Raw genomic sequence first — 19,823 nt, 5'->3', positions numbered from 1 at the left:
CATTTCTAGTGTTGACATTGAATTATGGTGTTATACAAGAAAACATCAAACACACTCAAAACTTGTGTCTAGGACTTTATTGTCTGTGTAAATCCTTCTCAAAAGTCCATCAGAAAACCTCTTTAAAATACAGTGTTACACATGTTCGTACCATTCAGTAACAACGAATCAACAACCGCAGCCGCGCACAGTGTTGCTTAGAACAGCAACTTACAATTTCACATACTAAACCTTAACAGGTAAAAGCGACATACTATTACCATACCGCTACTCATAAAAACAAACAAAAAAAAGACTAAAAGTGACAAAATAAAAATCATTGGGTAGAAAAAACTGACAAGGCCAGAGTTGGAGAGTTAATATTGATTGTAATACAGTACATGGAGTGTGAGAATAGGCACCCTATATACTGAGCGCTGTGCAGAAGATTATGGTGAAGCAAGAAGTCACTCAAACAGAAAATTTGTGGTGCACTAAATAAAACCTGAGAGCTTCTCTTGGACTTGTTTATGATTTAACATTTATAGTGTTTGATTCTTTTGTAAATATTCTTGATGGTTGTTCTTTTTGGACTACTTACTTTAATTTGTGCTAGTCTTTACTTTGGTAAGAAACCATTTACCTCTGTGGTCTGGCTGGGTGGTCAAAAACTGCTTTTCTTTCTCCTTTTTGTGGCTTCCTTCACAAGGAGAAATAGAAATAATGATGGTCCCAATCCAAGCAATCCAAATGCAATCCATCAGATGAGTGCTCTGTCAAATTACTTTGTGTCCAGTCAGTCTGGACACAGGATTAAACTTGTCCTTTAACTGCTGCAGTACACAGTATTTCAGCTTAAGCTATTGGGTTATTCAGCAATACCTCTGCCCTTTTGATAAAGGTGGTCCAGTCCAGCCCAGTCAGAATCTATTCAGTCTCTCCTCACCTTCTCTACATGGAATGAGACTTGGGCTCATTCTTGACATTCTTGGGGATGTTTCCTTCATTTTTCTATGCAAGTTCATCTGAGCTGGAGGAGTTCGGCAGGAGTGCGCACTCTTGTCTTCTGCCCCTTTTACGCCTCCTCTTTGCAATTCGCAACCTCCTGCGGATCACATCTAGAAGACACAGAGATTAGAGGTTATGTTAAAGTTTCTGTCTGTCTCAGCAAAATCTCTTAAAGACCTGAAAAGACCACTGAAAAGCATCAAACTAGTTTACAGGATTAGCCAGCTCCCTATTGATTGATCCCTGTGTGGTCCACTTACCTGCCACACTGTCGTAGTCCTGCCGCGGGTCATGCCAGTACAGACTCGGCGTGGTCCTCCAGTGGCGGTACAAGCGAGTGTGGAGCACAGACAGTGTCAGGAGAACCAACAGGAAGCCCAGTGCTGCTGCTGCCCACACTGCTTCGTCTGTCCTGGGGGTTCTGGGTAAAACCTTATTCACAACAGCAGCTCGGGCCACGGTTCCTGAGGCCTTGGTGCAGTCGCAGTGTTCGCCTGCCTTGCAGCTGTCACAGTTGTGGCTGTTTGGCAGGTAAACGGCTGGCTGTGGGTTTGGGTGTTGTTGTGGCTTGGGCGGAAACTCTGATTGGGATTTGGAAACAGAATCAAAGCCTTTGTTTTCACTCTTGTGGTGAGTGTGCGTGGCACTGTGTGTTTTCTTATGCTCCAGCTCTCTTTCTTTTACATCTACTACTTCATTATCCTTCATCTTGCGATCTGCTGTGATGTGTTTATCATAGTTTTTCTCTTTAGAGTCTTTCTCTGTCATGCTGTGTTTAGCAGTGTCTTTACTTCTCTGTTTGGCTGAGTCTGTACCTTCAGCTTTGGAACTGAGGGTCAGGGCTTCAGGCCTTGCAGTGTGGTTATGTTCACTGTCCACATCATCTGGAGGAACATCCATGTCAGCTGAGGGGTTTGTGTTTTTGGGGTCAGTATGTTTAGGGCTGAGCTGTGGCATTACTGTTGTTATGGTGTCTGTCATTGTAGACATTTTTGACCCTAAAGGAGCTGTGGGTCTGGATGTAAAGCCCTGATTTGGATTTTGGATCTTAGATTGAGAAGACACTTCCCTTGGACCAGGGGGATCTGAGAGAGTCCTGTTCCCTGGACTAGAATCTGCTGATGGTCCTAAAGTGTTCTGGACACCCCCTGTCCCTCTGAGGATGGTTGTGTTGGTTTGGTCGGTCAAAAAAGTAGAGGCGTGTGTTGTGTTGTCTCTTTCTTTCACATCCTTAGCACTCTCTTGTTTTTCTATGATGGTGGCTCTTATCTGTCTGCTTCTCCCTTCCTTCTCCATTTCTTTCAAGCTTTCCTTCTTCATGCTGCTGGACTCTAGTTCTGTCTCCATTTCTTCATTCAGCAGAGCAGAGATGGTCTGCTCACAGCACTGTCTCACAGACTTCTGGGGATTTACAATAACAGCTACTTAGACACACTTACAAGACTACTGAAATGACTCTTCAATACTGCTTTTACTGCACTGCATATAAAATTACCAACTAGTAACAACATATCAATCAAAAAAATCTGCACAATCATCAGTAAAGTCTCCCAACCTTCATTTTTGTTGAGCGTTCCTCTGGATGTATGTGTTGCTGCTGGTGCTGCTTAGCTGGCCAGGTCAACAGCAGGTTGTATTTTCTGATGTGGTTCACACCACTGATCTCATTTCTTTTGGCTGTTGTGGCCTCCAGCCACTCACAGACGTCTGAGGAGGCCAAGGAAGGCAGCTCCAAAGTGCGACCCCAGGACACCAAAGCTATTGGCTGAACACAGAGCCACAGCAGTGAACACTCACCCCCCTTCTTCCACAGAAGCTTAACTTCTGATTTAATAAGTCGTGTTGTACTAATCGTCTGTGATAGGTGTTTCCTCAGCTAACGACACTCTAATTTCATTAACAAGGTCTCTGGCACTTTTTATGTTCATCTTGTGACCCATCTTAAGAAGTAACACTTACTACACTTCACATACTGTAGACTGCCTCAACCTACATCATGAAATCTTTATCTGAGGATTAACAGTAATTATCATGACATGAACTGATGTCATTTTCTTCTATCTGTAGTTTTTCCTGATTGATAGTGACAAAGAATGTTGTGAAGAGCGGGTGTGGAGGAGGAGCTGTCTGAGGAGGAGCAGGAGGAAGGAGGAGCCTGGCTTGATCAGAGCTCATATACAGAACTGAGTTCAGGTGTTAACCCTCTCATCTACCTGCAGCAGGTGGCTCTGTTCTGGCAACAATTGTTTGGCTGAGTGAAAACGTGAGTTCCTTTGCTCTTGATACCTGCAGTATTTTACTTACACTATTAAGTTAGAATGAATATAGTTGTTGTATATTGTGTTACACTGGGTAACCTTACATATTTGTAGGTGTATTATGTTTTTTGTATAGTGGTCAGTTAACATATTGTCATATTTTCTGTTTAGATAAAAAAACAGCATCCAGTTATCATCCTTCACTGCCAAGACCAACCACCACCTGTAAATATTAACCCTTTCACCTGCCACACAAAGACTGCAACAAACCACAAGTGGTTTGGACTGGATTTCTCCTGATGTTTCATTGTGCCTCACTGTCACCCACAGTGTTCAACATATTACCTGGAAGTCCACATATCCTTCATATATCACCCACACTAAGGTTGTTAAACCCTTAAAGATAGATTAACAGATACCCAGTATCCTTGGTTTTGCTAAATCATACTAGAGTGGGATTAAATTACATCTTCACTTATTTTGCCCCGCTCAAGTATTGTAAGTATAAGACATGTAATCAAAGTTTGCAAAGTTCAAAATATTTCAACAAGAGAATGGAGGGAAAACCCTAAGTTTAAGTTTACTCTCCTTGGCTGACAGATTAAAAGCTAGAGATAAATGTCTTCCTACCATGTGTTTATTGAGCTCTGGATGAGGGGTAATGATGTACTCTGACAAACAGGAGCGTGCCAGGACTGACAGAAGGTGACGCTCATGGAGAGGAGCACAGGGGTGGTAGAGCAAGACAGTAGATCCATGCTGGAAATGACACAAACACAGGCACACGTAACTATCTCTATCCCCTACCATCACCACAGGGTTTACACAAATTTTGTTTTCACCAAGCTTCACCACACAAAGTAACCCTAACCCTGATCTGTTAATGTTTTTAAGCTGACAGATGCCAAAGGAGAAAAAAAAACAGGCTTCTTTTGAGATAAAGTGAAGCAGGACCGAGAGATGTTTGATGTTGCAACTTACGTGCAAGTTATTGAGCCACCGCTGAGGAGGACAGTACAAGTACTCTCCACTCTCTGCCCTCACTGGTCTGTACGCTCCACTACAACACACACACACAGACACACAATTTAACATCCTTGATATATGTGACAACATTACATCTGCTGATAACTTTATTTCAGTATTACAAAGCAGTAGATAAGAATAATAAAGATGCTGTTGTTGTGACTGAAGGTGTTTCTACGTATGTGTGTGTCTTTAACTTGTGTGGTGCCATCCAGCAAATGATTTTCCACCTCTGCTTGAGCTTATGTGGATGATATCTACACAGCCTTACCTGTTGGGAATGGTGTGATTGTAGGAGACAGGTTTATTCATACAGATCTGCCTGGCTGGCTGCAGGGAAAAGAATTTAGATCCATTTAGATTTTATATCCCTATTCCTGGGTTAACTCCAAACACCCATTCATCAAGCCACCTTGCAGGGTGAAGCTTTTTGGTTCATTTCATGCATTAGCATCAAATTTGTGAACTTTAATTTGGATGTGTCTGACTGTTATCCAGTTGTGCTTCGATTTTAGGAAATAGCCATGTGAAGCTGGTGTCTGGAGGGTCAAAGGCTGTGGGGAAAATTCGTTAAAGATAGCAGTTGCTGAGTAAAGTTAACTTACCTCGGGGTCATACACTGAGTCAATACTGGGATGTCTCTGTAGATAGGAGAGGGAGTGAACACTGGTTAAACCACTGACAGAGCAACCGGAACAAATTAGACCATGTCCTTTGCACCATATTCAGCCTGTGACATGATCAAAACCCAGCATGTTAGTTTTGAGAACTGATTCTTCTGGCAGTGCCACATACACAGCAATTACTTTCCTCTGATTGTTTAACCATCCTGTGTATTATAGCACACCCCACCCATCTGAGCCAGTGAGGCTATAATGTGAAGAATAATAATGGTGGTGGTGGTGATGAGGTCTGTTGTATCCATGGTTACCTGAATGGATTCTGGCCAGGTAGACACTGAACAGTCCCAGTAAACAGCATCAGCAGGCAGGTCCCTATCTAAAGAGAGCTATCACACAGAGAGACACGGAAATTGAGTCATTTCAATGCTTACAATAACCAAATACATTATCCTTAAAACTGCGTGACACACACACACACACACCAACCGACACAGCAGGTATTAAACTGTACCTTTCCGTTGTCGCATCCTGGTCCCGGAGACACGGACACACCGCACCGACCCAAACTGACCCACAGCGCGGCCAGGACAGTCACTGTCAGCGGTGTGGACTTCGTTTGGCTCGGCATGGTGACAACCAGTCAGTCATCAAAGTGTGAACGGACCCACATTTAACGCTAGCTAATTGTCATAGCTTCCATATGATCCCAACAAAAAACCGACCTTTAATAATCCAAGAACATTTCCTTGACGAAGTCCCATAACACAGGAACGGAGAGACGTGTGAATGTGACGGTGCCGAGTGTCCGCTGTCCTCTGTAAATTAGGCTTAAGTTAGTTTGTTGGTCTACGTTATGAAGTCAAAAAAAATGAGGGAAACTCAGTCTTTAACGAAAAAAGGGTGATAGGAAATGTTGTAGACTCCAACACGACTTCACGACTTTAAAACACAGCGTTCAAGTTACCTACATTGTTGAAAGACGACGTTTCCTTTGAAATTTTAAAATAGCTTTTGTATTAGCTATATTTATATCTCTTCTTCCTACATAGATTGAGTTAATTCAGTATTTAAATATGATATTTTGCAAATATGTACAATCCAGTGTTTGTTCTTTCTCTTTTTAATTTAAATTGTAATATCTTTGTTTTTATTTTGAAAATGAACCATTTTTCCGGAATTAGATAACTGCTGTTTCTAACTTCCCAGCGCAGTCGAACTACGGAAGCTGGAAAGGGACAGGTGATAGAAGTTTGACTAGTAGGATATGACTCTGTGGCCATACCTCTGAATATCCTCTGGGAGGCGACACGCAACAGAATTAAATGACTTAAATCTGTGCTCATTTTACCTGTAGTATTGGGCAAATGATTACTCCAGACCAAATGAGAAACTCTCCTTTCTGCGCCCCAATTCAAAGACTAAGTGTTGCTCCTGAGCTGCTCGTGTTAAGGACAAAGTTTTTGCGGTAACTATCATGGATGATAATGATGATTTGATCATTTTTGCATATCAACTTTTCAACTGGTATCCTCTTGTTAATATATAACATATTAAAACTTTACCCGTGACACCACCGGACTTTGTAGCTACTCATGCTGACATTGTAGGTTACTGTCTTCTGAAACAGACATTACCTGTGGGCACAGGTAAACCAGCCATTCTAGTTGGGCAGGGCTCTCAAGTCAGACACAGCCTGATTAACAAGACATTGCTACTTTCAAAATAAAACAGACTGTATAAAATAATCTGAAATAAAAGCCGTTGGTCTGTAGGTGCTGTCTCTTGCAGAACAAGAAAATCATTCATGAAAACAGCAGTGTTAGTACGTTAATTTTCTAGAAGTGGCAGTTTTTTATTGTTATATATATTCTTTCAAAGTGGGATTTATTTTGAAAATGAGACTTGAAGGGATGTCTCTGATTTTGGCCTCATTTATGCTTTCCTTGTTTCCCCACCCATAGAAACACTAGCTGCACACACCCACAGCCTGTTATACAGCTGCACAGGTGGGATCTGTCAGAGGAGACCTGGGTCCCTGGACAGAGGAGAAGTCTGGACCTGTATGGATTCTCCAGTCCTCCCCAAAGGTTTGTCTGTTGCTTTGTTTAGCAGTCTGCCTAGTTTATAGTTTGATGAATGTGTGCATGATGAAATTTTGCCTTGTCTCTTTCTTTAATCAACAGACAACAATTATCTTTGGAGTAAAGCAAATTGTCCATTCATTCCTGCTTTAGAGAGGTGTTTCGATGACTAATCTAGTTCATTTACACAAAACAAAGACATTGTGTTGTTTCCTTGTACTGTAGTTAGGGGTGTGGCACTTTTTTGAATTGTTGTAATAGCTGGGTAATTCACTGGATTTCTGCTAAAGGCCAACAGACATCAAACTGCAGGCACCATTTATTGATTAACCAGGTTATGTTTGATTTGTACTCCTCTATTTTTCAACCTGGGTGTCTATTTAAGGAAGTGGGGCAATACGGAAGTGCAGTTAAACAATTCCCACAGTAACCAGTATAGTCAAATAGGTTTGTACGACAGCTGGTACTCCATAATGTTTGTAGGTACTGGTGGCTCATTAACTGACTTTTAAGGATTCTAGATTTTAAAAATGTTAGATCAGAGTAATTGGTGTCTGTCTGCCAAACATTTCTAATCATGTCATACTGCACTGTTTAGCTCCAGGTGGAGCAGGCACTGCAGGTGCTGCAGGTGTTGAGCAGCCAGCAGTGGTCCCTCCTGGTGGTTTGCAGCCCCTTGCTGAGGTAGAGGAGCCTGCCAGCCTGGGAGATAAGAGTCATGCCAGAGCAGGAGACGGAAAGGTGATCAAGAAATGTTTTCAGAGAATGCAAACCAATAGTTTAAATACACTGATCCATATTATTTTAGTACCAAATATTCAAGAAGCTTTATGTCCATGAGTTATTATTTAATGACACTAATACATATAAAATGATATATATAAAATGCCCAGTTGCAAAGTAATTAGCTGCATCATAGTTAAGTGTTACTGTCGTGCTTATGTTCTGTGTGTGTTTTTATTCCACACACTGTGAAGGACACATTGAATAATCTCTGCTCTTTCTCTTTTTGTCTGTCATTAGGAGCTGGTCTCATTAGACAGCTCTCTGTCCTCTTCAGACAGCGAGGATGAGGGTATTGGCAAGAAAGAGAAGAAGAAGAAGAAGCTAAAGAAGAAGAAGAAGAAGAAGAAAGTAAGCTCAAAAAGCTTATTTTTTACCACTAGCCAAGCGATGTTCACTCACTAAATGTGTTTATTGTTATTGTTCTATCTAATATGATAAAGTCATGTCACTTCACCACAATCAGTTCATCTTGTGGCCTCTTTAGGGGGTTTTCTTGATTGTAAGCTGCACATGTGGGGTCACTTTACAGAAATCATGAGTTAGCACAGTCCTAGAGGGAAGTGCAGTGTAGGCTGCACCTATCAGCAGCCAGTCAAACTGGAGGGAACTAGGCATGGAATCAGTTAGTTTATAATGTAGATCAAATGTCACTTTTGCAATAGGTTTGCTTGGCTTACGACATAGCTGGAATGGGTGTGTGTGTGTGTGTACATCTGTGTGTGTCTTTTTGTAAAATGGCTGCTTGTGTAGTGCCCTTTGTGTTTGAGGAGCCCTTCCCTTCTGCTGCCAGCTACAGCGCCTTCTCTAAGCGACTCTGACAAAGCCTTGCTCCAGTGTGTTTGTAGTGACTCATTCATTTAGATTCTCATTTAGCACTTTCACCAACAAAGGAAGAGTATAAATAAACCTGTTCAGTGTGCACATGAAGTTGAGCAATAACTTCCCTTCCTCTCTCTCAACAGGATTCATCTTCATCATCTTCGTCTTCCTCCTCCTCCTCCTCTTCTTCTTCCTTCTCATCCAGCAGCTCTTCAGACAGTGACAGTGAGGTAGGTCGTGGTTATGGCATGCAGTAAGTGTATGATCAAGAAATCCCATTGCTGTAAAGAAGAATATTTCTTCTTCGCATCTCCTGTTATGCTACAACATGTCACACACTAGTTGCCGTCATCACATACCTTTTAATACCACAGAGCTGTGCCTGAGATTTCCCCATGACTGCATTGTCTGTGTTGATCATTTTGAGAGATGTTGATGCACGACTCTTTCAGTCCTTCCAATGAGATTAGGAAACTGTAGATGACGATGGTTTGACAGTGACAGTCTTGTTTGTGTTAATCCTTTAGATTTAGAACTCTTTCCTGCAGCACTGCTAAATTAAGTCACTGGCCACAAGCACAAACAATTACACATCAGCTCACAGGGGATTGATAGTCCCTTCTATCTATGTCACTGCCTTAGGTAAGGATCTATGAGTTTGTCAGAGATGATAATACAAGCTGTTAGGTGGATATTAAAGGTGAAATGGGTGTAAATCTGACTGTATTTAGAAATCTAAAAATGTAGCTTTTATTTTGGCAAATTGGAGGATAAGTGCATCAACCCTCCTCTGACTTTTAAACAACTTTATATCAAAGAGCACACACATATTTCACCTTTTTGTCTAGTTTGGTAACATTTGGTCAGGAGACTCTGATCACATGATGGCGTGATGCCTTAGTCATGTTCTGAGGGTGTGGGTGGAAAATCAGGAGACTCAGGAATAGCAAGCCCTCATGTTTTTTTAGACAAAAGACAGAGGCAAAGGTCAAAGAAACTTTGAGGCTGAATTTTGTATTCCGCAAATGTGTTACCATCCATTGGTTCACTTCTGATAGGACTGACTTTGTTGTAAAACATAAAGGTAAGAAATCAGAAAGAGTAGAACAATTGAAAAGTAAGTGTACATAGCATTGCAATGTGTTTCACCTTGGATACTAGGTGGAGGTTCAAATGTCCTGGATCTGATAGCAGGCGGTATCTGACAGGAGAGGAACACACCCAGCAACAGTGTTTGAAACACCTTCTGTATCTGCCACAGCAAGTCATGACAATAAAGTCATGTGTGATCTGTGTATTTTGAAAGGGAACAGAGATGAGGGAACAGAATATGTGGGTGTGTGCACATACTTACCTGTAGTAGTAGAACTCCAGTATATAATACTCTGTCATATGTAATGTCTGTGCATATCATTTCTCATGTGTTGGCTTTGGCTATAGCAGGTGAGGGTGTTTGTTAACTGATGGTAGTGAAGGCAGAGGGGACACTCAACCCTGATCCTGATGACTTTATCTTTATTGATACTGTATTGATCAAATGTAACACTCACTTTTGCAAACAAACTTCAAGCGTCTGCGCATGTGCAATAGAAATAAAAGTCAGTTATTAAAGAATCACTATTCCCATGCAGGATGACAAGAAGAAGAAAGAGAAAAAGAAGAAAAAGGGGGAGGATAAAGAGTATGTCTGGGACAGTGTTGTCATAACTAGTAAGTGAAACACTGCATTTCTCATCTGCAGTTTTTAGAGATTAATGTGTTATTGCTCTCTGTGCATTTACAATTACAAAAGTATACTACAAGTGATACTGGCTGCATGTATTCTTTTATTCCATAAACTGGCAAAAGCTTTTCTAAGGTTATTTGCCAGAAGTGGGGAATTTTATGATAGAGGTCAGCTTGAAGAGCCACTACCTTGCTAAATGGCACTTCTGCAGAACTGAGTCGAAACTTCCAGATTTGTCCAGATCTTCCGGTCATCAAATTGTCTCCCAAGCCAGTTTGAGTGTGATGACACAGAAGAGAGTAGGCTGCCAGTTGGGTTGTCATTCATGTCATTCATCACCACTCACATGGTGGACAAATGTCCGTAAAGTTCTGTGTTTACAGCAGCTCATGAAAATGACCTCATTCAGATTTTAGTTTCTTTCCATTACTTTAATGCTTAGATGAGTGTGAAAAGATAGACAGCATTACAAATGAACAATTTTCATTACTGAATATATCATATATAATAATAAATAGCCTGGCAATATTTGACTTTAGAGATGTCTCACAACTAACAATGCATCTAGCTTTTTTCATTCATTAAACAAATGCTTTACATTGGAATGTATTAAATGTTTTCAGGTGCCGATGACCAAATCCAACAGGTGTCTGGAGATGGTCTGAAGGAGGGTCAGGTGAGCAGGAAAACAACTGACCCTCCAGCTGCTGCTGTTTAAACTGCTGCCATTACTGAATATTTCTTTCTCTGTTCCAGGATTTGGACTCATCAGATGACGAAATTGACAAGAAGAAAGAGAAAAAGAAGAAGAAGAAGAAAAAGAAGGACAAGAAGAAGAAGAAAAAGAAGGTATGTGAAATTCGTCCATAATACTGCAGAATATACAATAATGAATTGTTTTATTGGGCAAGCACACATCACTAAACCACATGTAATGGAAACAGTGAAATGTGAATATATGAATGACATGTTTAACCTTTATATTACTTCATATATTTACTTCCTCTGTCCCAGGAGTCATCCTCTTCTTCATCTGACAGCTCATCATCTGACAGTGAGGATGAAAAGAAGAAGAAGAGAAAGAAAAAGAAGAAGAAGAAAAAGAAGAAGAAGGTGAGATATGTTTAATACTGTACAGTTACAACATCACCTGGCTGATCTGTCTGTTCTACCTCTGTGTTAACACGGTAATTAATTTTTCTCCTCTTCTTGTTTTACAGGACTCCAGCTCCTCTTCCTCAGACAGCTCCTCGTCATCATCATCCTCTGACAGTGAGGATGACAAGAAGAAAAAGAAAAAGAAGAAAAAGGACAAGAAGAAGAAGAAGAAGAAAGACAAGAAAAAGGTTAAGCAATGTTGATGTTTTGCCATTTGTCCCAGTCAGTTTTCAATGACTGACTTTCTTATATTCGTAAGTTCTACTGATATTTATTGTATAAATTAAGACTGGGAGGGTTCTACAGAAAGTATACAGTAATACCATTACAATTACAATTAAGAATATCTTAATAATAAAAGCTACATTTTCCATTAGCGTACCTTACAGTCAGTAATTACACTGTAAGCAGATATGCTTTATATTTTCTAGCCAGGGAGTAAATTGTGATTCATGGTATGTGATACAGGATAAATTGCATGCCTTAAACATTTTTGCATGAATGACAAATCATTTTTTTTGACATAGGATTCCAGCTCTTCATCCTCATCCTCATCTTCTGACAGTGATAAAGATAAGAAAAAAAAGAAGAAGAAGAAGGACAAGAAAAAGAAGAAGAAGAAGGATAAGAAAAAGGTACATTTCCCACTCTGGTATTTTAAAAAGCCTAAAGCCTGTGAATTATGTAGTAGGTTTTCAGGTCAGGTCACAATTTGTTTTCTTCATACAGAAGACTGGGTTAAACTCTTATTTCTGAGTGTGTCACTGTAAAAAGTAAAGCAAAGAACAAACACACTTCCTGAACAGTTCACACACCTCTTGAGAAAACGAGTAGTATCCTCTGTGCCTGTCGGGGCCTGTGTGAGAATGGCATGTGAAGATACATAGTTTTACCACACTACCGCACCATCATTATCAGCTTTATTCAAATTCTCTACTACCACAGAGACAACAAATAGGTCTGTACTCTCAGATCTGGTTCTCATTTGTGAACAAGGGTGTGCTTTGCATGTATGCAAACACATGTATGAATCTCTGTGTGTGTAGCTTTGAAAGGGAAAACAAGGTATAGTTTATTCCATAAGCCTGAGTTTCATTGTGTCTATGTGTTTTCACAGGATGAAGAGCAGAGTGAGCTCACCAGTGTTACTGCTCTTTCAGCAGCTGGTAAGAGTTCCACTTTTGGTGACTCAAATGACAGAATAATGCACAGCAGCAGTTGATGGTGTTGATGGTGTTGATGCAGCCATGTTGGGCTTCCATTTCTGCAGGCGGTGAGGCTGCAGGACCAAGTACTGATGGAGATAAAAAGAAAGATCAAGATGCTGACAAGGTGCAAAACTCTCACATTCTGTATGCATGCCACACATGTAGTATATGGACAATACACAGAAAGTCATTGCTGTCTTTTGTCATGACAGGTCAAGGCCAAAGAGCTTAAAGCAGCAGAAGAAGGCAAACTGTCCCCTGCATCAGCTGGTATGTGTGTTACTCCAACTCTGACACAAATGAAACAGGGTGGAGGTTTGGAAAGTGGTATTGTTCTGGTTGTAATTATGCTTCCTGTCCAGCAGGGGGAGCAGAGGCATTCCCTGATGCTACTGAGGAAGGCCATCTGAGTGATGATGAGGGAGAAGGAGTCACAGAGAAGGATAAGAAAAAGAAGCTGAAGAAGAAGAAGAAAGAGGTTCATATGTACATGCAGCTAAAAAGAGAATGCATTAGTCTCCTTTTAACAAAATGAAGAATGCAATGTTTTCAAGTGTTATAGTGCATTATCACCACCATGTACTGATGTAATACTTACATAATATAGTTATATTACAGGATAATCAGGATTAAAATTCACTGTGCTCTGTGTGTTTTCTGTGTTTTACAGGACTCAGGCTCATCTTCAGACAGTGATGATGACAAAAAAGATAAGAAAAAGAAGAAGAAGAAGAAGAAGGTATACATTTGTGTTTATGTTTATTGTGTTATGTCCTTTATGTCTCCTTTTATGTTTTTTGGTGTCGTTTTTAAATGTTCCTACTGTAAAGCACTTTGTTACTGCTCTGTCTTGAAAAGTGCTTTACAAATAAACTTTACATACTTACTTTACTTATATCCCTTCTATAAATAGGGCTGTATATTGTATTTTGTGTATAGAGGTGCACAGTAAACTTAGTGTATCTGCATCAAACACACACAGAAGTTTTTTCTGTGTACAATAGGTGAACTGAAAACTCTGAACTTTGAAGTAGGAATGTGAGAGCTTGTGTATGATACAAGTAAAAGGTTTGTAGATATAAAAGTGGATTTTGTCTTTGTTTGATTTGATCTGCAGGACTCCTCCAGCTCCTCTTCATCTGATAGCTCCTCTTCAGACAGTGAAGATGACAAGAAGAAAAAGAAGAAGAAAAAGAAGAAGAAGAAGAAGGTGAAGAAGAAGAAGGATAAGGTCTGTGTCTACAACATTTCTGTGTATTCCATCTTCTGTCCTTGTACTGTTTTTGAGTTGTGTGATGTTTTGATATTAAATCATTTTTTTCTTTTTACAGGATTCCAGCTCTTCCTCCTCCTCTTCCTCCGCATCTGATAGTGAAGATGACAAGAAGAAGAAGAAAAAGAAGAAGAAAAAGAAGAAGGTAAAAGATATCTGAATTTGTAAAAATATGTTGTATCGGAATAATGGTTCCTTTCTACTGTTGTTCTGTTCTTGTTTTAATGGATGAATGTCATGACTGATACTTGTAGAAGTCCAGCTCTTCTGATGATAGCTCCTCCTCCTCTTCTTCATCATCATCGTCCTCTTCCTCTGATAGTGAAGATGACAAGGTGAGACAACACACGCAAATAAAATATACTGTACTCAATAAATGATTTACCTGCACCCAAGTTTACATCATGAGTACATGTTTGTTCTTGTTCTTTTTTTTTACCTTAGAAAAAGAAGAAGAAGAAAGATAAGAAAAAGAAGAAGAAGAAGGATAAGAAGAAGAAGAAAAAGAAGGTGAGAACTTCTTTTTTTTCATTCCTGGATTTTGTATAGGATTTTTGAACAGATTTTGGGGATATTAACCTTAAAAAAAACTTTAGGTGATGTAGCTTCCCACTGACACCAAACACACTATTGATGTTCAGTGGCAGAGAGTGTGGAGTGAAATAACTGAATAACCGTGTCAGCATTCGTGAGGTTATATCATGCTATTGTGACTACTATATAGATACTTCATCATTGTGTTACTACTGTATGAATGAAATGAATTTGAATAATTTAACTTCTCTTTCCAGGATTCTTCTTCTTCATCTTCTGACTCCTCCAGCGATTCTTCTAGTGATAATGATAAAAAGAAAAAAAAGAAGAAAAAGGATAAGAAGAAGAAGAAAAAGAAGGACAAGAAAAAGGTAAAACAATATGCATGTGTTGTATTTGTTGCTATTAAAAGTGCTAAGTGCTGTTTCCTAAAGTGGAATATCTCCTCTAAAATAATGGCAGTAAAGTAACACAATTATCATATTTGTATCTAAGGACTCAGATTCTTCTAGTAGTGATGATGACAAGAAGAAGAAAAAGAAGAAGAAGAAAGACAAGAAGAAGAAAAAGAAGAAAGACAAGAAGAAGGTAATGCATTACATGATGGACAGTACATTTTTGTGCATGTTGTTATTTAAAAAAAAAAAGATTATTGGCATCCTTTTAATTTGAGCAGGACTCAAGCTCCAGTTCATCAAGTTCATCAAGTTCATCTGATAGTTCCAGTGACAGTGACAAGGAAAATAAAAAAGACAAAAAAAGAAGAAGAAAGAGGTAAATTACTCAAATGGGAATATCATCAGGTCATGATTCCTGTGAAGGTGAAAATGGCTGAATCTTACTGGTTCCCTGTTACTGTTTGCCTCCCAGAGTTCGGGATCAGGAAGTGAAAGTGTCAAGAAGATGATCGTAAGTTTTCTTTGAATGTATATATGTGAAGAAGATTGGTATTTCCTCCATCTTAGAGAACTGTCATAATCTTTCTGTCTGTTCACCTTCTGTAAGGTTAACCTGGTTTTCCATTTGCAGCATCCTTCATGTGTGTTGGTGTTGATTTCATTCCAGGACAGCCCTGATAGTGAGCAAAGCAGCAAGCCAAAAATGGAGGTTTCAGATTCAGGTGGTAGCGGACTCTCTGCTGCCAGCAGCAGCAGCAGCTCCAAGCCTGGTGGTGCCCCTGTTGTCTCCTATGTGTCACTCCCCTCCAAACCTGTCTTAAAACTGGATCCTGCTCCTCCTTCATCCACCTCCAAGCCCTCTACCTCTGGCTCCTCAGTGAGTATTGGAGACAGGACCCCTGTTCGCAGACCTGTCAGCCCCATGGAGTCCCTGATGGGAAGCCCAAGGAGGTTTGGAGATGGGACAACCCGTTCCACTTCTCACCTCACCTCAAGTGATCTACTGAGAGGCCCCAAGCCTTACCAGTAACGACATGTCATAGATCGAAACAATAATGTTACTGATTTTTTAAAAAGCAAGTTGAACGTGATAATGAGTTATGGTCTAATGATGCTCTCAGTGCCCTGATTTTATGCAAGAAAAATATGATCACTCATCATGACAAATAGAAGGAGATGTTTTTGGTGTTTTCTTGTTAGAATACACAAGTTACTGGGTAAATATGCATTGTGACATGAGGGAGATAATTAAACCATGAAAAATAATTTTTCAACTGGTATGGAAAAAAAGCAACATTTATGGAGGAAATTAAATTTTGCAATCACATGAAATAATTTCAAATGCTTTGGGGAATAAAACTGATTTTATATGTTTTGTTTCTTGTGCCTGTAATTTATTATCATTATTAGAACTTTAACATATTAACTAACTAATGTCCATACGTAATGGCTCACTACAAGCTATGTCCACTTTTGTATGCTGCCTTCAAGTGCTCCTGCATCTCAAGAGTCAAAAAAAACAAAAACAAAACATTTCTCAAGTAACTGGCAACAATATAGTATATTAACAATAACAACTATTTCAACCTGTTCCACTAGAAGTCAACTAGTTTTATGAATTTTCTAGAATAAAGTGAGCAGTGATTTGTTTTAGTTTTACTATTATTATAGCTTAGGACTCAACTAATGATGAGATGGAGATTTGTTGCATGGCAAAACAATATGATCATCATATAAAACTGTTAAAATCAGATCCACCCTGATCAGTTAATATTAGGAGAGAGAAATAGTGCATATGAGTACTTTTATAATCATATTTTCTTTATTGATGCTTTAACTACAATACCATATTTTAGTACTTAATTAAGCACTTTAACTGTTAATGCAAACTTTTACTTGTGATGGAGTATTTTTACATTGTGGAACACTTACCCACAGTTTTCTTCTGTGTCTTAAGCAGTAACGAAATTACTATGTCTATGATTACCTGTAATTATTAGTCACTCAGTGAGTTTAAAAAAACAAACATGTCATTTATTCCTTTGTGCCTCAGACACAAAGCCATACCTCATCATTACCAACTGTCTTCTCCCCTGTACTTAGATATATTTCACTGCACATGTTCAGTAAGTGTTTTATTGACAGACTTATGAACGTGCAGCTTTGTAAAATGCACAGAATTATTCACTGTGGTATTTCCGCCTGCACTTGAACATAGCTCTCCTGTCGTAAATGAACGCGCATAACATAAACGTGAACGTACCGTGAGCCTATGAGCAGGAGCGGTGATAAGGGATGGGGCGTGGTTCGGTTAGGTCACATGGTTTAGGTGCGGTCGGGACAGGTTTCCTGTGAGAAAAGCAGCCTGTCATCCTCTGCCTGTCACTTGTTTGGAAAAGCGGCCGAAGAGGAGTCATCATGGATTTCAATCTGTCGTCAGGTTTGTTCACAGTTAGGTCGATTATATTTGGTGGGAATCTCTGTTAATGCTCGATGGAGGTCGGTTGACTTCAGTCTTTTCTCAAGTCTTAAAAACTGGAACTGAAAAGCAACAGGCAGTTTGGGGACAGATTCTGTACTTAACAGCTTAACTGAATGTCCAGTACAAAATATGCTTGATAATAAAAGTAACTGACAGGGAGAGTCCCAGCTTGGTGTATTTAATGTGTAGCTTTACTTTGCAGTTTGAAGACTTTTGTGACTGAGATTCTTGGTGACTTTTATTGGACTTTTACTGACTCACTGTTATTCACACTTGATACTTAATGCCTGCTCACATCTGTCTCTTTTGCAGCATTAGGTAATGAGGAGGTGAAGAAGGAGGAGGCTCAGAAGGATGAGTTTAAGTGGCCCTGGAGCGGTGATAAGGATAAGGGCAAGGATAAGGGCAAGGACAAGGACAAGGACAAGAACAAGGTAGGAGCTTTGTGTGTGTAGATTCTTAAAAAGATGCTCACGTAGTTCATGAGTTTAAGAGCTTTTCCAGGTACTGAGAAGTAGATGTGGGCAACCTGTGTCGTTCTTTGAATGACAGGAAAACCAGAAAAACTGGTATCAAAAGGTTGCCTCTCTGGTAAATCTTCCTCATCCATGCCATCTCTGTGGCACCATAGATTGTGTTAAACACAGTTCCCGCTCTGCACTGATTAATTATGATCACTGGACTCAAGAAGTACATCCTTAAAACTAAACTGATTTAGTTGATGAACTGTTCGAAATCTTTTGACATTTTTTAGGACGACTCTAAGCACAAGTCTGGAGAAAAGCACAAATCTGACAGTAAGGACAAGTCTAAGAAGGATAAATCTGGTGACAAGAAGAAGGACAAGAACAAAGAGAAAAAGGGAGGGAAAAAAGAAAAATCAGGCAGCTCATCTTCATCTTCCTCCAGCAGTGATGAGGTAAACCTACAGTTTTTGAGATCTCCTGCCAATTAAAATTTTGATTCCACAAAATGGTTTTAGTGTTGGCCACAGTCAATACAAACAGTGTGTACAAGTGTTACCACGTTACCCTTCTGCAGTTTGTGGTTCTCATGACAGTTAGATAGCAAAATGCAATAAAATGCAGCTCAACGGGTCAACATAGCTGTCACACCTCATTACAAAGGTTGACAACTGAGTCATCAGCCTGGTAGTTTGTGCGGAATATCCACAAACAGGTCTTACCTGTAATGCCAGTTACAATCAGACCTGGCACACTACACCCTCCTGTGTGTGTACACTGTTTTCATTTATAGCTCATACTGTTGTCAAGTAACTATCTCCCATATCTGCAGAACCATTTTTAGCTTGTTAACCTGCACCCAATCTCAGGGCAATGTCTACGATCTTATCACCTTAAGACTGAATTCCTCTCACTTTGTTGCACCTCTGTACTAAGAAAACAGAGACACACACTGAGTCACATTTGCATGAATAACAGGTTTTTATGTGCAAATGACAAATCCAAAAAAAAAAAAAAGGAAGAGCCCTGCCCAGTGTGGGAGAGAGGGGAAACTGGTCAGAAAGGAGAGTCATAAAACAACTGTTGTCTAATTGTTTGCATGAAGGTGAACGCGCTGTTCTCAGATGCTCAGATGCTCAGACGCTCAGACGCGCTGGCCTGACTAGACTTCATAACACTCCTCCTCCAAAAATGGTGCTTGTTAGGGCTCATGCTGCTGCCGGAAGGATTCATACATTAAAGATACAGAAGGGGCTGTGGCACTGGAGATGTCTTTTAATAAATCATGCATCCTCTTTGCAGTAACAGCATTGTCCTTTTTGTCATTTCAGGACTGATGCCTCCTGGGGGACAGGACTGCTCTGTTAGACTCTTATGATCTTGTCTATTGACCAAGTGTGTGTGTGTTTGTGCTTGAGTGTGCAGTGGCACCAACTTTTCTTCTGGTTCCGTCGCTGGTGTCACAGAAACGTAGTGGTACTTTGTAAACAAATTTGCTAATTCCTTTAAGTAAATGTTCTGACAACAAACAAACGGACTGCAGCTTTTCTGTTCTGTAAAGTTCTCCTGTCCAGTCTTTTCTTCACCACTAGATGGCAGCGTTTTCCATTTTAAGGTCAGTCAAAGTTCAAGTAAAAGATGAAAGGAGTTTGAATTGAAGGATTTATATTTTTAGAATTTAAAAAATATACCGACAATGTTGGGGCTTGAAATTATAATTGGTAGTAGGAGGGACATTTGGAAAAATTTTGGACATGCAGGCAAGAACTGAACTTGTTGAAATGACCAAAATATGCTCCATTTATAAAAAAGGATAATTAAACAAAAGGGCAATTATTGTTTAATCTTTAAGGCACTTTGCATGGAGTTATATTTGATAGCTCAGAAGAATACGTGTACTTAAGTAAATGTAACAATAGCACAGTGTAAAAATACTCCACTTCAAGTAAAAGTTCAGCATTACATTTTTACATAAAAATGTAAAAACACTGAAGTAAGTG

General features: G+C 39.7%; 3 protein-coding genes across 11 annotated transcripts; 2 read left to right on the top strand and 1 right to left on the bottom strand.

The window, feature by feature from the left end:
• Nucleotides 1–62: 62 nt before the first annotated feature.
• tp53i13 (tumor protein p53 inducible protein 13) lies at nucleotides 63–5,952 on the bottom strand. Its single transcript, XM_018698889.2, has 9 exons — nucleotides 5,406–5,952; nucleotides 5,203–5,280; nucleotides 4,877–4,912; nucleotides 4,543–4,601; nucleotides 4,227–4,305; nucleotides 3,876–4,004; nucleotides 2,543–2,752; nucleotides 1,248–2,388; nucleotides 63–1,097 (listed from the first exon to the last, which is right to left on the bottom strand). The coding sequence occupies exons 1-9, from the start codon at nucleotides 5,520–5,522 to the stop codon at nucleotides 991–993; spliced, it is 1,956 nt and encodes a 651-aa protein (XP_018554405.1). The 5' UTR covers nucleotides 5,523–5,952; the 3' UTR covers nucleotides 63–990.
• Nucleotides 5,953–6,855: 903 nt separating this feature from the next.
• LOC108898823 (cylicin-2) lies at nucleotides 6,856–16,252 on the top strand. Of its 9 annotated transcripts, XM_051065621.1 has the most exons (24): nucleotides 6,856–6,981; nucleotides 7,574–7,716; nucleotides 7,999–8,109; nucleotides 8,724–8,810; nucleotides 10,212–10,290; nucleotides 10,930–10,982; nucleotides 11,063–11,155; nucleotides 11,321–11,419; nucleotides 11,527–11,652; nucleotides 11,992–12,099; nucleotides 12,582–12,630; nucleotides 12,735–12,796; nucleotides 12,885–12,942; nucleotides 13,035–13,150; nucleotides 13,343–13,411; nucleotides 13,790–13,903; nucleotides 14,004–14,090; nucleotides 14,200–14,280; nucleotides 14,390–14,455; nucleotides 14,737–14,850; nucleotides 14,975–15,067; nucleotides 15,156–15,253; nucleotides 15,350–15,388; nucleotides 15,545–15,694. In XM_051065621.1, the coding sequence occupies exons 1-23, from the start codon at nucleotides 6,957–6,959 to the stop codon at nucleotides 15,384–15,386; spliced, it is 1,968 nt and encodes a 655-aa protein (XP_050921578.1). In that variant the 5' UTR covers nucleotides 6,856–6,956; the 3' UTR covers nucleotides 15,387–15,388; nucleotides 15,545–15,694. The 9 variants fall into 9 exon arrangements, with proteins under 9 accessions (XP_050921578.1, XP_050921573.1, XP_050921574.1 ...); XM_051065616.1 differs by lacking the exon at nucleotides 15,350–15,388 and having other exon boundaries at nucleotides 13,038–13,150; nucleotides 15,545–16,252; XM_051065617.1 differs by lacking the exon at nucleotides 15,350–15,388 and having other exon boundaries at nucleotides 13,343–13,405; nucleotides 15,545–16,252.
• Nucleotides 16,253–17,152: 900 nt separating this feature from the next.
• LOC108898819 (uncharacterized) lies at nucleotides 17,153–19,356 on the top strand. The gene is made up of 4 exons (XM_018698887.2): nucleotides 17,153–17,317; nucleotides 17,672–17,793; nucleotides 18,114–18,278; nucleotides 19,155–19,356. Exons 1-4 carry the CDS (start codon nucleotides 17,296–17,298, stop codon nucleotides 19,158–19,160), a joined length of 315 nt encoding a protein of 104 aa, XP_018554403.1. The 5' UTR covers nucleotides 17,153–17,295; the 3' UTR covers nucleotides 19,161–19,356.
• The last annotated feature ends 467 nt before the right edge of the window (nucleotides 19,357–19,823 follow it).

The sequence above is a fragment of the Lates calcarifer genome, linkage group LG21 (assembly GCF_001640805.2).
Source record: "Lates calcarifer isolate ASB-BC8 linkage group LG21, TLL_Latcal_v3, whole genome shotgun sequence".
NCBI lineage: Eukaryota > Metazoa > Chordata > Actinopteri > Centropomidae > Lates > Lates calcarifer.
The sequence above is the reverse complement of the archived record's forward strand: the minus strand, read 5'-3'. Positions and strand labels throughout refer to the sequence as shown.